At 33.6% G+C, this 16,895-nt stretch overlaps 1 protein-coding gene across 1 annotated transcript in view; it reads right to left on the reverse strand.

Annotated features, from left to right (window-relative positions):
• Nucleotides 1-10,519, reverse strand: part of LOC115891346 (glucose dehydrogenase [FAD, quinone]-like) — a 25,775-nt gene extending 15,256 nt beyond the window's left edge. Inside the window, exons 1-6 of the mRNA XM_030911794.1 lie at nt 10,429-10,519; nt 10,026-10,241; nt 4,691-4,800; nt 4,276-4,428; nt 3,465-3,762; nt 825-972 (exon numbers count right to left, since the gene is read on the reverse strand). Of these exons, the coding sequence (XP_030767654.1) occupies nt 825-972; nt 3,465-3,762; nt 4,276-4,428; nt 4,691-4,800; nt 10,026-10,241; nt 10,429-10,519 (1,016 nt within the window). The remainder of the gene's footprint in view (nt 1-824; nt 973-3,464; nt 3,763-4,275; nt 4,429-4,690; nt 4,801-10,025; nt 10,242-10,428) is intronic.
• Nucleotides 10,520-16,895: the final 6,376 nt, after the last annotated feature.

Genomic DNA, 16,895 nt, shown 5'->3' on the forward strand with positions numbered 1-16,895 from the left:
TTGTTGTACTTCGTTCGGTTACGTATTTACTAGGCCCTGAAACTGACGTCGGAAAACTATATTGTCCAACGTTGTAACTACGTTGTCCGAATCACCTAAAGATCACTTAAACAAAAGGTACAAGAGACAACGTTTATTCGACGTCACAGAAGCTTCCTACTTTGCTGTAGTACTAGTCAACGTCAACAACGTTTAAAACTTTAAATTTATTTTTTAATACCCAAGGTGGGGAGCTAACTATTTTTTTGTAACTAATCAACGTTGTGATTAGTAAACATGTGGTCGGAAGTCGTGAAAATGCTACTTGGGGAGTAAAAAAGAGTCCACTGGCAAAACATTTTTGAAACATCCTTAAATGTCTAGGATTTATCAAAAAGTTATGTAAACGGTATATACGATTGATGATCTTTCTTACTTTCTTAAAAATGGTGATACTTAAAACTTGTTAAATAAACCGTTTTCAACAAAAGATATTCTTCAAAACATAAGCTAACAGTCAGTAAACATAAAATGGTTCAGCTTCTTTTTCTTTTCTATACAAACGAATGGGAGTAGCGAGGAGCCTTGATTAACAAATTTTAAAGCATTGCATTTGTGGCAATAGACGAATCTTTTAAGATTTTGAGTTTGTGGTATGTAAAGAGGTCCTTTTCGTGAGGAGAAGGGAGGTGAGGATCAAAGGTGGACTGTTTTCTGGAATGAAGGACGGTTAGCAACCCTAGTTTAGTTTGACGCTAGTGATCTTCCTACAGTGCCATACTCACCAGAGGTATCCAACTGTTTCAATGATTGTTGATCGTTCCGTATGATCTGTCTGATCTTACCTGATTGCCAAGCCGATAAACATGACATGGTCCTGCAAATACTCTCCCACAGGCAGGTTTTTAACCAACGGTACGTTTACCTCCCTCAAATGCTTTTCCGGGCCTATTCCAGAGAGCAGGAGCACTTGAGCCGAATTAACTCCGCCGGCTGGAAATAGGAAAAAGGATGAAGGGGAATATACGAAACGTTCAATACTGCTAAATAGACTTGATAAAGACAAAATACACGTCAGAAACGTCCACCAATTTTTAAATAAAAAAAGTTGTTATTTCCTGGTCCTAAACCTGCGATCGCCATTTCATACATAACATAAGGAGGTAAATCTACCACTTTACTGCTAAATGAATTTTAATATTTGCATGTTCGAAGAAATGAACGAAAATTTCGGGGATTTAAACGATTCCATTAGGTTTCATTGAGTTTATTTTTTTTTCTTTTGATTATGTACTTTTATTTCAGATTATATTCAAAGATTCTGCTATTCTTTAGTAATGGGGTTTGTTAAAATCGGTAGGTATAACAAAGATGTATTTAAAAGTTAAGAAACTTTAATGAACTAAGATTTATAAGATTAACGAATCTATGGTTAAAAATTAATTTCCTTCAAATACAAATACAACCATTAGTGTCCTTAAAAACCTTATGAAGCACCCTGTGTAATGTATTATGCAAAGAGGGGCTCGAATGCTGGGACATGGTTGCAGGACAGCCAATGCAGGAACTGTGTCGTTCACAAGAACGAACGGTCTGAAATACCCGAAAAGAACCACACTAGATGAAAAAGAAAACAGAAATAATGCTGTCACTGGAAATCAAATATCTGGGAATAACACTGGACAGTAAACTACTGTGGAACAGATATATTAACAGGGATAGGAATATTTGGATCAAAAATTAAATACTCCCAATAATTGGGCCTATACACACATCCTTCAAAACGAGATGTCTACGCTATCCAAGAAGGTGCATTGTATCTTAGATATGAACTATCGGAAACAAAGAAATAACTATCTGATCACTAACGTCAGAAGCAGCCTTAAGGCAGATAACTCAATAACCATCAATTCAAAGTTGATCAAAGAATGCTTAGAGAAGATGAACAAAACACGATCTAGCTAGAAAGGAGAGAACACTCCAATAATGGGACCAGAAACATTTGCTCCAACTTGAAGCAGAACTGGAGACTCCATCCGTAAGGGTCCAAACATAATGATCATTTTATCATCCTTGATGCTAGCTACTGCCATCCACCGCACATAAGCTTGATTTTCCTTGCCATCCGTTATACGTTGATACGATGGTCCGACGTGCTCTGATTGGTCATAGCGTATTTGCGCCACTTTTCATCCATAAATGTTTTACTCTAGCCCACGGAGAAAGATCGTACCATGATCGTACGATAACGGACGTTTTGACACTATTTTGACAAATTTAATTTAACCTTGTTAAAATACTTAAAATCGTTATGGAAACTAAAATATAAAATAAACCAACGTATATCCGATAAATGAGCCATGAAATACAATAGAGATTTAAAAACTACGTTATTTTTTAACCCATTAAAGTCGCTAAATTCTACCAATAAAATTAATATCAATATCAGCAATATCGATGGACAACGGATGCATGAAATCCAGCAGAGCTTTAAGCCGGAGTATCATGCATCCGAAATCCAATGACACGACGATCCGACAGTGCTCCTATTGGTCGAAATATTTTTTGACGCAATTTTTTTTTTTTTTATTTTTAACTTTAATTTGTCGACGTCATTATAAAGTTAAATTTTGTTTTAACTTTTGGCGCGAATATATTATGTTTCTTTAAAAAAAAATTTTTTGAAAACATAAAAAACAAGTTTAGGTGGGAATTGGGCAATTTCAGGATATTTGGCGAGGAAGTTATTTTTATAAGTGTTTCTCCAATAAAAATGACATGAATCTCTATTCAATACAGCAGAAAAATGTCAAAACTGTAAAATTTCGGAACAAACTTTCGGATATATGTGACAGGCTTTTTTAATTTCACACGATAACTTCAAATTTTGGATGTCGTACCATCGGAATTCGGATACCACATGGGGACTCAGCTTTACCTCGTCGTCTGGAAACCGTGCCTGTGCGGGATGCATCGCGGCTAGCATCATGATGCAGTGCTCACTATGTTTGGACCTTAACTTGAAATAGGAAGCCTCCAACGGTCTAAGACATTCAAAAAAATTTCTCAGTGTTTAGAACCGAGAAAAATCGAAGATTTTCCTGGATTTAACTGGAATTTTTAACAGGACAGTCTCCTCAATGAACTCAGTAGATTGAAGCTAAGAAACAACGGCGAATGCAGATTCTGTTGAAAAAATGGGGAAACACCACATCACTGAGTGCACTGAGACGGCAACCATTCGTTCAATAAACTTTGGTACGGCTGATATCGGAGATGGAGAACTCACCTCTGTAAAACCGTCTAAGATACTGGCTTCTCTACATCTACATCTACATCTCACCGAAATGTTGTGTAAGTTTAAAAAAAATAAAGACAATGCAAGTCCGAAGTTCGTTTGGTTTGAAACAAAATTGTCATGGTGGTTTTGGTTTCCAATATACAGGGTAATTTTACAAAACCTGAAATATAAAACTCATAAATACCTGAAACAATCACTTCTTTATCAGCTTTAGCCAAATATTTCTGACCATTTTTTACGAATTCCACCCCTGTAGCTGACTTTGTGACATTGTCAATGACAATTTTGGTGACGAAACTATTTAAACTGATGCGCAGATTTTCTCTAGACCGGAAATTGTCAAGGAAAGCCGATGCTGTGCTGACACGTTCATTTCCTTTAAGGAAAACCTCAGCAACGGATAATCCGCGCTCGCATTTGCCGTTGTAATCATAATTGTATTCCACGCCACCTTCTTTAAATATATCTCTCATTATCGGTCCCTAAAAACAAGAAAAACTATTTATACAGGGTGATATAGTATTCCTAATAGGCTCAATATCAGGTTTCCTATTTCAGATGTTCACTCCACTTATACAGACAGTGTAAACTACAAATATTTTCATCAACCTACAGTTAGTATAGTTTTTTAGTCAATTAAATGTTGTATACTTTTGGCCACCCTAAATTTTTATAGCCCCTTGTATGTTTGTAGTACCCTAAATCTGTCAAAATCTTGTCATTGTTTTTTACCAGTAAAAGAAATTTGCGTTAAAGATAAAAACTGCTTAACGTAACAGAAGCAAAAAAAACTAAGAAGAAAAAAATATATTTAAAATATCTAAATAGGTACTGCTATTCTATTATTATAAAAAAATATATAAAGTGCATAAGGATTATTTAAAAAATGGGCAATCTTAGATTTGTCAACAAACACTTCGTTATTTTTATATATTTTCATGTATAATTTGACATTTACTTTTTTATAGATATCAAATTTTTCCAAAAATACATACCAAATTTGAAGTAACTGGAGGCTGACTGATAGTAACGTATCCATTGTCGCCATGATAAAATCTATCTCTAGGTTCAAAAACAGCTTTTTCTGACTTTTTAAAGTACGGCAGTACTTCGTCGTAAGACCATCCAGAATTATTGTAAACAGATACCTATAAACAAGAAATTGTTTGTATAATCTGTTAAAGTCCTGCTACTAAAAATTGAACCGCCCTGTAGACAAAAATGTTTGTAAGTTTGAAATAGAACCTGATTCTAGTTTACGAATATAAAAAAAAGAGTTTTATTAAATCTAAAATACAAATACACTGACCACCAGTAGTAGACCCATTTTGGTGATTTTTAAGCATTTTGCAACTAAGCAAATAGTGTTATAAAAAAAGTATAGTATAAATTTATAAAAAAAATTCTGACCCATCTGTTAAAGTCTTCTGGATGTCCTCTGGCATAAACAGCACCGTTGACAGTTGTTCCACCTCCAATAACTTTTGCTTGAGGCAAAAAACATCGTTGATTCTTCATTCCTGACAAAACATTATATTTTAATGTGTATTCGTGTAAATGTAATATATTTGATAATAAGTAAACGCTATCACATGTTTGCGTCTTTTCTGCATCAAAATATTTTTATACAGGGTGTATACCAACATTCTTATTTTAAATATCAAACCCTGCAAAATAGAACACTAATTTACTACAATACCACAAAACACTTTACTTTTGCACTGGAGGTGCATGTTGGCATCATTAGCAGATGATTAAAACTTAGTTTGAGTTTAATCATCTACTGATCCCATCATTCCAGAAATAAGTGCAAGTATTTTAACTGGTAGTACAGTTTGACCCCAGAAACACGCCCATGAGTTTATTTTGCGAAAAAAAAATGTTGAAAATTTAATATTTTTTTTGACATTTACCGGAAAATATTAAAAAACTTTTGAGTACGGCTTGTTCAGTTTCGTGAAATGTGTTTGTTTATATATTTGCGAGAGAATGCAATGTTGCCACCACCTAAGTTATCCACATTCTGTTAGTTATAAGTTGACATTTTTAAATTTCGACAAAAAAAGACTTAAATTAATCACTGTAGATTGTTTAATCATCGTAGATTACTATTAGGTATAGTGCAACGTCTGTTATATTAAATACCCTTTTTTCAGTTTAGTAAACTGAAATAATGGAGCTCTAAATAATGAAAAATTATAGCAGCTCTTTTTTCGCCATATTACGAAATATTTTCAGTCGTTTCCCTTCAACAGTTATAACCTGTGGTTGTAATGCATAAATATTTTGATATAGCGCTTACTCATAACAGTATTTTATATTCAACATATACCCACACCGGAAAAATCTAGGGATATCATTTTATTAAAGTTAAAAATAAATGTTTTGAATAAACAACCACATATTTGTAGGCCGATTCTTTCTACTTCGATTGAAACGAAGTAGTCACACTAGTTATTTCTAAATTTGGGATATTTGCAGATGTGTTTGTGCATTTTTGTCAAATATATAAAAGCACCTAGCATCAATTATTCGAATTTAACCTGTACTGGCTATGTTTTTATGATAATGGCCAGAATTCATTCAAATAACTCTGTTTAGTATTAAACGACATTATGGAGCGTAGACATCTTAACAGAGACGAAATGCTAAGGGCCATAGGTATGCTCGAAGCTGGAATGCGCCAAATCGACGTAGCTAGAGCATTAAATACAACGCAAAGTGTAATATCGCGATTAAGTGCACGTTACCGTGAAAGTGGTGATGTTGCTGAAAGTTGAAACAGGGCGACATCACATTACTACCCCTCAGCAAGATCATTTTTTACAATTAAATACTCGACGACGGCCGACTCTTACAGCACCAGAGCTTAGTTTAATTCTCCAGGAAACACATAATGTAACCGTTAATCCTGACTCTGTTTGCAATAGATTAAGAGAGGTCAACTTAAGAAGCAGACGCCCCTGGAGAGCTCAACCCTTAACGAGAGGAAATCGAGAGGTACGATATTTGTGGGCTCAAGATCATGTTCAGTGGTCGAATGAACACTGGGCCAATGTTCTCTTCACGGATGAGTCATGCTTTGGAATTCATCCGGATTCGAGAAGGCTTAGGGTATAGAGAGAACCGGGAAATATTATTCGGTTGGATCATGTTCAGGAAGTGCACCCTTATCAAGGTGGAACAGTTATGGTCTGGGAAGGAGTCCAGTTCCAAACCAAAACCGATCTCGTTTTTCTTGAAAGGTTTCTAACAGGAATCACATATCATGATTTAATTCTTGAGCCTGTCGTCGTGTTACCATATGCCAATGATTTTAGGAGAAACTTCATTCTCATGCATGACAATGCACGGCCTCATACAGCCAGAGTGGTAAGTGCGTTTATCAATGCTCATCAATTAAACATCTTACACTGGCCGGCACAATCTCCTGACCTCAACCCCATCGAGCACGTATGGGACGCGGTCCAAAGAAGAATTTTGAGAATGGGTATGCCTCCTGAAACTCGTAGGGATCTGGTTCGGGCCGTTAATGCAGCGCTGCAGGCTGTACCTCAAGAAGAGATCAACAACCTGATCAGGAGCATGGAGAGACGATGTAGGGCTGTAATGAACAGTAGAGGAGGCCATACCCTTTATTAAGTAAAAATGGTTTTATCTTTTTTTTTTAACTCACAGTTTAGAATAAAAAAAAAATGTGTGTATTTTTTTGAGTTCAATAAAAATCAAGGTAAATTTGAAAAATTCGGTAAATTTCGCATTTTTATTTCCAATACGTCCTGTAAACTATTTGTTTATTTTAATTTTATTATATCAGAAATGCATATAATAAAATTACTGACGATGGCTGGATAAAATTGTAATATCCCTAGACTTTTCCGGTGTGTTTATTACACACACACAACACGTGCACACCCGCCAAATCTATTAAACTGAACATTACATTTTATAACTTTTATATAGCGGAATATTATTTTAACTTTTACACATCAAACATTTTACATAAATACATTAAAAATTTGCTTTAAACAACTTTGAACTTCCTATAGGCTTGGTGCATTTCAGTTGATTTTAAAAGATCCGACCGCAACGCTCAATACGGCAGAAATCAGAAGTTTTCGCTCTGTATTTCCGATGTTGATCGCATTGAGATAATATGAAAATCGTGGCTTTGTCATGATATTTAAGTATTTTAGTTTTTAATAGTGCAGGTATTGAAACTATAAAACACGAGGTACGAGGTTTCTGAAAAAACTGTGTGAACTTGTTTCTGAAGTGAAGAAGAACACAAACTGGGCGTCCCTTTGGTTTGTGACAATTTCAAATGTTCATTCCAATGTTAACACTTAAAGGAGGGCGTAATTACGTGGTTGTTGGGTGCAATAACATTCAATAACTCAACTTTTCCGGACATCCGAAACAACATTTTATAGCTTCACAACTTCTCAGACTGATTTGATCAAAAGCAAAACTGGATTCAATCAGTTCAACGAAACAAGTGAGTAAACAAAGTGCCCATTACATAAACAAAAAATTAAATAGGCATATACTATGAGAGGATAAATTATAATTTGCAATATTAATGGTATACTTTTTTTAATCAACTATTGCTTATTTTTTTATGGACAATCGGATATAATATATATGGAAAAATATAATATGGAAAAATCGTTATAACCGAAATAGCTCCAGTTATGTCTCCGATAGCAAAATCAGTGCGTAAAGCTATGCTAACTACCGTAGTTGAAGTCATCTAAAAAGTTTAATTAGAATAATAAATTATAATACCAAGTTAGACCTTCCGAAGATATCAAAATATTTATTTTTCTATTTTTATTTTTAGAATTTTCACAAATTACACTTCCTAACACTTAGAATTATAATTTAATAAATTCTTCGTATACTCGCTATTTAAATCCGTGTATTTGTATATGCCGGTTGTTTACGATATTCCCCGATGATGGCAGCAACGGCGGAGAATGTACCAAGCCTATATTTGCCATATAATTACAGTCTGCCGTAAAACTGATGGCAACGACTGCCAAGAAAATGTATGTACCGGGTGGCCAACTAAGAATGGACGCCGGCTGTATCTCAGAAATTACTCATCGTATAACTTTGGGAAAAAAATTCTAATAAGTAAATCGACCAAGAGAAATCGCTGAAAATTATTTTCAAGTTCGAAAAATGTCCGCTAGGGGGCGTTTCGCTAATAGCCAATCAGAAAACAGGGGTTTTCTCAAAAATATGCAGGTGAACAGGTATTTTAAATATTACTGTTATATTCAAGGAGAAATTTGTAATTTTTTTTGATATAGAGCATTTTGCTCTATCTCATAAAATGAAGTGGTGGGAGAAGGTTAAATTTGCTTTTATTAAAATAAGGATAACTCTGGTTTAGGTCAACCGATTTAAACAAACTAGGGCTCGTTTAAAAGAGTTTTTCTTCCTTAATGATCTTCGGTGTAAATATTGTTTCTATCGTTTTTTTCGTGGTAGCTAGAGGGCGCTGTTTGACATCATAACAGATATTGCACTTTTGCGTAAAAAAATTAAATAGGAGGCTATATTTCTCTTTACACAGTTAAATAGAGCACGAAATGTCCAAAATATCAGCGCAAACCGCAATTTTCTATCATGTTTCTAACCGGAGATATTAAGAGAATAAATTATGTTAGGCTGCCGCTTAGGATTATATAGTTTAAACATTATAGTAGTAGGCTAGGAAACAAAAAAAGGTAAATTAGTTACGTTAAAATATCAAAACATTTTAATTCCATTTTAAAATCATTTAATTGTTATTTTTCCATGTTCGTTCTTGATTCGACCCCATAAATTAAAACCCAGGCATATTGAATCCGATGACCTAGCTAGCCATGGAAATATGCCGCTCCAGCGTCCCTATCTACTAAAGTAAGTGGTATCCAAGAAGCCCCACACATTCATAGCAAAATATGCGACACAACTGCACCAAACTGCATTATCTGCACCAACTGCATCCATGCTGATGAAATTGCAACAAATGCATTTTCATCATGATGGATCCCCTAACAAAATTGGCAATTCATCTCTTAGAAATTATAATTCATTTCATTCAGATAATTTGTTCTCTTAATATCTCCGGTTAGAGACAAGATAGAAAATTGCGGTTTGCGCTGATATTTTGTAAATTTTATGCTCTATTTAACTGTGTAAAGAGAAATATAGCCTCCTATTTAATTTTTTTATGCAAAAGCGCAATATCTGTTATGATGTCAAACAGCGCCCTCTAGCTACCACGAAAAAATGATGAAAACGAAATTTACACTGGAGATCATTAAGAAAGAAAAGCTCTTTTAAACGAGCCCTAGTTTGTTTAAATCGGTTAACCTAAACCAGAGTTATCCTTATTTTAATAAAAGCAAGTTTAACCTTCCCCCACCACTTTATTTTATGAGATAAAGCAAAACAATAAAAAAAATTGCAAATTTCTCGATGAATATACTAGTAATATTTAAAATACCTGTTCACCTGCATATTTTTGAGAAAAACCCTGTTTGTTGATTGGCTATTAGCGAAACGCCCCCTAGCGGACATTTTTCGAACTTGAAAATAATTTCCAGCGATTTCTCTTGGTCGATTTACTTATTAGAATTTTTTTCCCAAAGTTATACGATAAGTAATTTCTGAGATACAGCCGGCGTCCATTCTTGGTTGGCCACCCGGTACATGAAATTCCAACAGTGACCCCCTGATTTATTTTTACCTAAACATCCGTTTTTTTGGACCGTTGTATTGTAGCCCCATGTCTTCGGAGAAAACGTCTCGTAAAGAAGCAGGCCAATTATTTTGTTGAAATCGTCATAATCCCCTCCTGCATCTAAAAGCAGGATTTTCCAACTGTGAATTTCGGACAATCTGTTGGCTAGTACTGCACCTGCTGCACCAGCTCCAATAATGATGAAATCATAAGTACCATACTCTAGAAAAATTAGAAAAATAGTAGGAGTAGTCTTTTCCAAAAAAAGCAGAGATAAAAAAAATATCACTCCAAAAGAAATTCCTATAAAATAAAACTTAAAAATATAATCAATACAAAAATTTGTTATTGAACAACTGTGGTGACACATCTGGTACATCTATGGTATTTCTTTGAAGCTCAAACTTACCAACTGTCGTTGAATTTACTGTTTTGACCAAGTCGTAATTATCTTTTGGAATCACATAATTTTGAGCAGCAGAAATATTACTTTGTACCATATTATAGAACTCTTCAGAGTTTTCGTATTGTCTTGGTTTAAAAGTCTCTGAAAAAACGTAATAATCAATTAAATCGTGGTCTAAAATAATTATCATCTGTCTCACAAAACTTTGTGGAACAACTTTTATTGTTATATTTATTATTCAACGGCAAGAGTGTAAAATCTATTGAGACCTTTGACTATATGAACCCAGGGTTATATAGATTGAGAGGCACAGATCGAGACGATTGAGACGAGCTACATAAGACTTGATTGATAAAGGAAACTAAAACCAAATTCTATGAGTACTGTATTTATATTTTTAATATATCTCTCTACTCCGAACCAATGGGCACCTACCCTAGCATCCTACAGGCAAAAATCTACGCTATTGAAAGATGCGTACAACATATCTTAGATAGGAAATATCGGAAACAAGAAATAGCCATCTTATCTGATAGTCAAGCAGCGTTAAAAGCGATCAATTCAGTATCAATCAATTCGAAATTGGTCAAAGAATGCATAGAGAAGCTGAAAAAATTAGGCAAAGAAAACAAAGTCCTACTACCCTGGGTGCTTGCTCACCAAGGGATAGAAGGCAATGAAAAAGCAAATGATCTAGCTAGAAAAGGAGCGAACACGTCACTAACTGGACCAGAACCGTTCTGCTTTCCAGGTGGTAACCAACTCAAGGCGGAACTCAAGAACTTGGAAGATTCCATCCGCAACCAGGAATTGGAATCTTGCAACGGTCTAAGACACTCGAAGAAGTTTCTGAGGGCTTACGATCAAGAAAAATCAAAGATCTTCTTGGATTTAAGTAAGAACAATCTCTCAGTCTCCTCAATGAACACCTCAGTAGATTGAAACTAAGAAGAAACGGCGAATGCAGATTCTGTGGGGAAAATGGGGAAACACTAGTACACCTCATCACTGAGTGCGCCGAGGCGACAACCATTTGTGCCATAAACTTTGGTACGACTAATATTGGAGATGGAGAACTACCCTCTATAAAACCGTCCAAGATACTGGCTTTTGTCAAAGCGCTGGGACTGTATGATGAGTTATAACTCAAGAAAGGTCGCAGTGATTAACCCCCCTCCCACTCATTCTAAATATAACTCTCTAAAGTTTGTTTTTATATAGGTACTCGTTAATAAATAATATAGAACCCGATGTCAAAAACAAAACACTCAATGGAGAAGGGCTATTTCCCAGTAAATACAATAAATTTCTTACAAAAAGGATGTATAGAGAAGCTGAACAAATTAGGCAAAGATAATAAAGTCTTCATATACTGGGTGCCAGCCCATTAAGTAATAAAAGGTAATGGAAAAATCGATCTAGCTAAAAAGGGAGCGAACACTCCCACTAACTGGACCAGAACCGTTCTTCTTCCCAAGTGGAAATCAACTCAAAAACCTGGAAGATTACATCAGCAACCTGGAATGGAAATCCTCTAATAATGGAACGGTCTAAGACACTCGAAGTAGCCAGAACCATAAACCGAGAAAAATCAAAGATTTTCCCTTTTGGTTTAGGTAACAGTGGCCGGCCGTAGTTACAGCAGTAGTGTACCATTCAGGAGCGAGAGGTACTGGTTTCGATCCCCAGCCAGTACAGTTATGGGAATCCACCGGATGAATACTATTGAAACATTCGATAGTTGCGATTCATTTGAATAATCTGATAGTAAGAAAACATTTGCTGAACTATTCGATAAAAATTATCGAATAGATGCGTCATCTGCCTTGGAAATATTGTATTTCTAGTAATTGGCAGCAAAAACCATTCATTTATAAAATTCATTTATTCGTCAGTATCGATTATAATAAAATATTAACTGATTTTGTCAAGGAGTTTTTTTTCCGAGAAACCCGACAGCGGTCGGTGGTAATGCTATGAAAGAAGCCGGCATCTTTGATTTTTTGCCGAGTCAGATAAAGATATACATTTTTTTTTTTGTTGAGTTAGTATTTACACAGAAAAAATATTATGAAGGGCGCTCTTGCCATATATTGGTATTAGTTGATATTAGAAAGAATATTATTTTGGCTTTAGTTAGTTAGGGATAGTGTGTCATATATTTTGCATTTTTTTAGTAATAGTCTGTTATAATGCAATAATACTTGTTATTTTGGATGTAGGAAAATTATTTTTAATGTTTTTAAGCAAAGACTGCATGGTTTAATAAATAATAATAACAGTAATAATTTGTTATACCTATTAACAACAAATCTAAAATCATTTAATATAAACATTAAGTAGTAGCAAATATAAACAACAAATTAGATGTCAAAATTATTTATATTAGATCTCATTTAAAATAATACAGTCTCTAATTTTTTTGTGGCAACGTTGGTTTATTAAATAATAATAATTACAGAACTAATTTGTTATACTAACAAATAAATTTTAAAATCATGAAATATAAACATTAATTCATTTTCTAAGCATGCAGTGTAATGGAAGGAAATACAAATAAAAATTAGAAATCAAAATTATTTATATTAGCACTTTATATTACTATTTAAAATAATATTTACTTACTGGCCTTTACTTGAAAAATAAATTAAATATTTCTTCGCAAAAACTACATGTAAGAGAATTAGCATAAAACAAAATACAAACATCGTTAACTTTTTTTAAATTGGCACGTAAAGTGAATAATTTAATTTTCTCACCCCATAGTTTGAGTTCGATAACCATTTACTTTCTTACTTTTTACTACCACATTACTTAAATATGATTATTAAGTTCAACTAATTCATATTATTAAACATCTAAAATACAAATATATATATTTTAAAATTAATTGTAAGTTCATCTCATCTCTCTCTTAAAAATTAAGTTACTTCTCAAAATTTACCATTAAAAAAGTAGACCATATACCATATAAACTAAATAATTGAAAGATCTGGCTACGGAAAATCACACAAATTTTCGGAAAAATTTTGACCACCTGCACATAATCGTCAATTAAAAAAAAAAAACTACTATTTAGTATTTTAGAAATTTTAATAAACGCAAAGATAGCACAGTATTTATAAGGTAAGGCGAAAAGTAAAATTTAGAAGAACTGCATCAGACCAATAATAAAAGGAAACAATTAAAAATATTTCAAATTTCATTTATCAAAAGCATTCTGATAGTCGCGGCTGAACGATAACCATTTAGTCGCACGGCGAGGTTGTCACATATGCTTTAGTATAAAAATGAATGAACATTTTATTCGAATAAAACCATTCGATAGTTGAAATCATTCATTCAGTAACCATTCGATAATCTAATTCATTCGATAGTTCCCATCGCAAAGTACAGCAGCTTTTATTTATTTAAATAAAAAGGTTATTTATCTGAATAGAGCGACCAGCGAGCTGCCACCTCAAGGGAAGGCAATGGCAAACCACCTTGAGTATATTTGCCTTGTACAGCCTCAAATAGTGCCAGCCTGGATTCGGCTACAAACTGTAGGTCCCGTGTACTTACTTGTGAAACACTAATGTCACACACCATTCAAGTACATGAGAGAGGTAGCTGACGCTCTGTATAGTGTATAGTACTGTAAAAGGAAGAAGTAAGAACAATCTTCGATTGCATGATTTCTAACAGGACACTGTCTCCTCAGCGAACACTTCAGTAGATTGAAGCTAAGAAAGAGGGGCGAATGCAGATTCTGTGGAGAAACACTAGAACACCTTATATTATGCCACCCTTTTAGTCAATTTTGACACTCACTAAGCCGGTAAAAAGGCTTTTCTTTTATCATTTCTTTAAATTAAAGAAAAAGAAAGAAAACAAATTACCATGAGAGAAGATGCTCACTAGAAGTACACACAAACTAAATATAACTCCCGGTACATGATATTTCTCGATGATGCAGTTGACTAGTTAATATGCTTTTGTTTATAGTTAAAATTAATATATGGAGTGCACTAAAGAAAGTGATAATACTAATTATTCTAATTGCCTAGTTACCTGCACACTTATTTGATTAGCTGATAAAAAATATGGCTAGTGGATAAACGGCTCATAAATATTTACATTAACACGTTCGCGGACAGTAACGTTATATCACGTACTTGGTCCATTTTTGGTTTAATCCTTAGATCTTAAGGTTTATCACTGAAGAAATATAGGGTGTGTCAAAATTAAGATCCATACCAAAAAAAAAAAAAAAAAAATAAAGAAATGAAACAAATAGCTCTAGAACCAGTTTTTTTTTCTAAAAAATTATTTTGAAAATATTGCGTCATATGACGTCATGTCCAGCAGATCACTTAATTTATTTTTAATACTACACTAAACATGACGTTGACAAAGAATCTCCGTAATTTTATGTTTATTTTAAAAATACTAATTAAATATATTTCTTTTATTACAGTTGAGGTTGGAACCTTTGGTGTTACACAGCAAAATAGAAACACTAAATCACCACACACCAAAACACTTTACTGTTACACTGGACGCGCGTTTCGAAAACCACGTTAGCATCATCAGCAGATGATTATAAACCAAAATACAATCTACAAGTTGAGCGTTATATACTCGCTCAGTGATCAAAATCTAGCCAACCGAATCAGAGCCCACCGAGCGTGTAACAGTTAAATTTCCGCTATTAGAGTAGTAGGAACAAAGAACTTGAAGGAATTGGACCGTTGTCTCTGTTCATACTATCTTTACATTTATTAATTCTGATGCTTTCATATGCATCTAATTGCCTGTAATTTGAGACTTGTTTAATTAATTTTAAATTATTAAGATCTATACAATGTTCTTTATCAACAATATGTTCGGCAACGCAAGATTTATCCTATATCCATATCATATCTGAGCTAAATGTTCTTTAAATCTAGTTAATATTGATCTTCTAGTTTGCCTAACATATTTCTGATTACAATCTTTACAAGAAATTTCATAAATACCCGACCTTTCCAGTGGAGGTGTTTTATCCTTTGGATTACCTAATAATTGTTGTAATTTATTATTAGCACTATACACAAGTTTATAATTGACATTCTTAAAATTCCTTTAGAATACCGGATAACTCTCATCAAACGGTATTGATAAATATTTGACGTATCTTTCTCCACTTGAAAAGTCGAATTTTCAGAAATCATTAACCTATACTTACGTTTTCTAATTATTTTATCAACTAGTGAAGGAGAATATCCATTACACTCAGTTAAATTTCCTAATAGGTAATTAGGGTAATTTCTTTCTATTTCATATCTTTCGCTGGAAAGTGGAAAACTGAGTAATCTATGAACTAAGAAATTTAAACTAGCCATTTTATGTTCAACACTATGATGTGATTCATTAGGAATATATCTGCGTGTGGTCATATTTTTCCTATAGATATCAAAATTCCAGGCAATTATTACTAATAATATACTATACCTAATACATCTAGAAATGGTAATCTGTCGTTGTTCTCAATTTCATGCGTAAATTTAATGGAACGAAAACGATTATTTAACTTAGAAATAAAATTATCTATGGTTTCTGAATGTGTGTCAAAACAGCAAAAACAGCAAAAAATATCATCCATTGTCTAAACCATACTCTTGAAAATACTCAAACTGATTCTTAGCTTCCACTTCAAACCTGCTCATGAATAAATTAGCCAAAAATGGAGACAATGGATTACCCATTGCTGTACCTTCCCGCTGTTCAATAAAGTTGTTATTAAATTGAAAACAATTTTGTTTCATACATAACGATGTAAGCTCAATATATTCAATCACAGTTTTGTTGTCGAGACCATTTGCGTTCAGTAATTCCTTCAAGTAGCCTAAAGTATGTGGAAATGGAAATTTTGGGAACAACAAAGATACATCAAAGGAGACCAAAATTTCACCTTCATGCAATGTTATATCTTTAATGTTAATTTTGTTAATGAATTCAATATTATTTTTAACTGAGAAAGAGGATTCATGAACAGATAAATTTTCCTCTTGATAAACACCCTTGATAACCATTTTGCCAAATTATAAGTCGGAGAACCTACAGCCGAAACAATTGGGTGCATAGACTTATCCGGCTTATGAATTTTTGGTAACGCATACAATTTTGGTAATAAGGGCTTGGATACTTGCAATTTTCTCTTTAAAGAAGGGTTAATAAGGGTGTTACATTCTTTTAGAGTTTTAAAAAAAACTGTTTTTCTAGAATTATTAGTAATGGGCACTGCTAAAAGATTAAAATTAACATTCATTAGTGGTAATTTTTGGTGTAGAAATTTAAATTGCTGTAAATCTATAAATAATCGCTATGTAGAATTGTAGAACGTGGATAAAGTAACAGGTGGCAATACTGCAAGGTTTAGATACACCGTCAAGAAATCTCAGTTGAATAAACAAGTGGCACTATTTTTTTTTAAATTTACCAAAAAA

Source organism: Sitophilus oryzae, unplaced genomic scaffold, assembly GCF_002938485.1.
Source record: "Sitophilus oryzae breed Bouriz unplaced genomic scaffold, Soryzae_2.0 scaffold_98_pilon_pilon, whole genome shotgun sequence".
Classification (NCBI taxonomy): Eukaryota; Metazoa; Arthropoda; class Insecta; order Coleoptera; family Curculionidae; genus Sitophilus; species Sitophilus oryzae.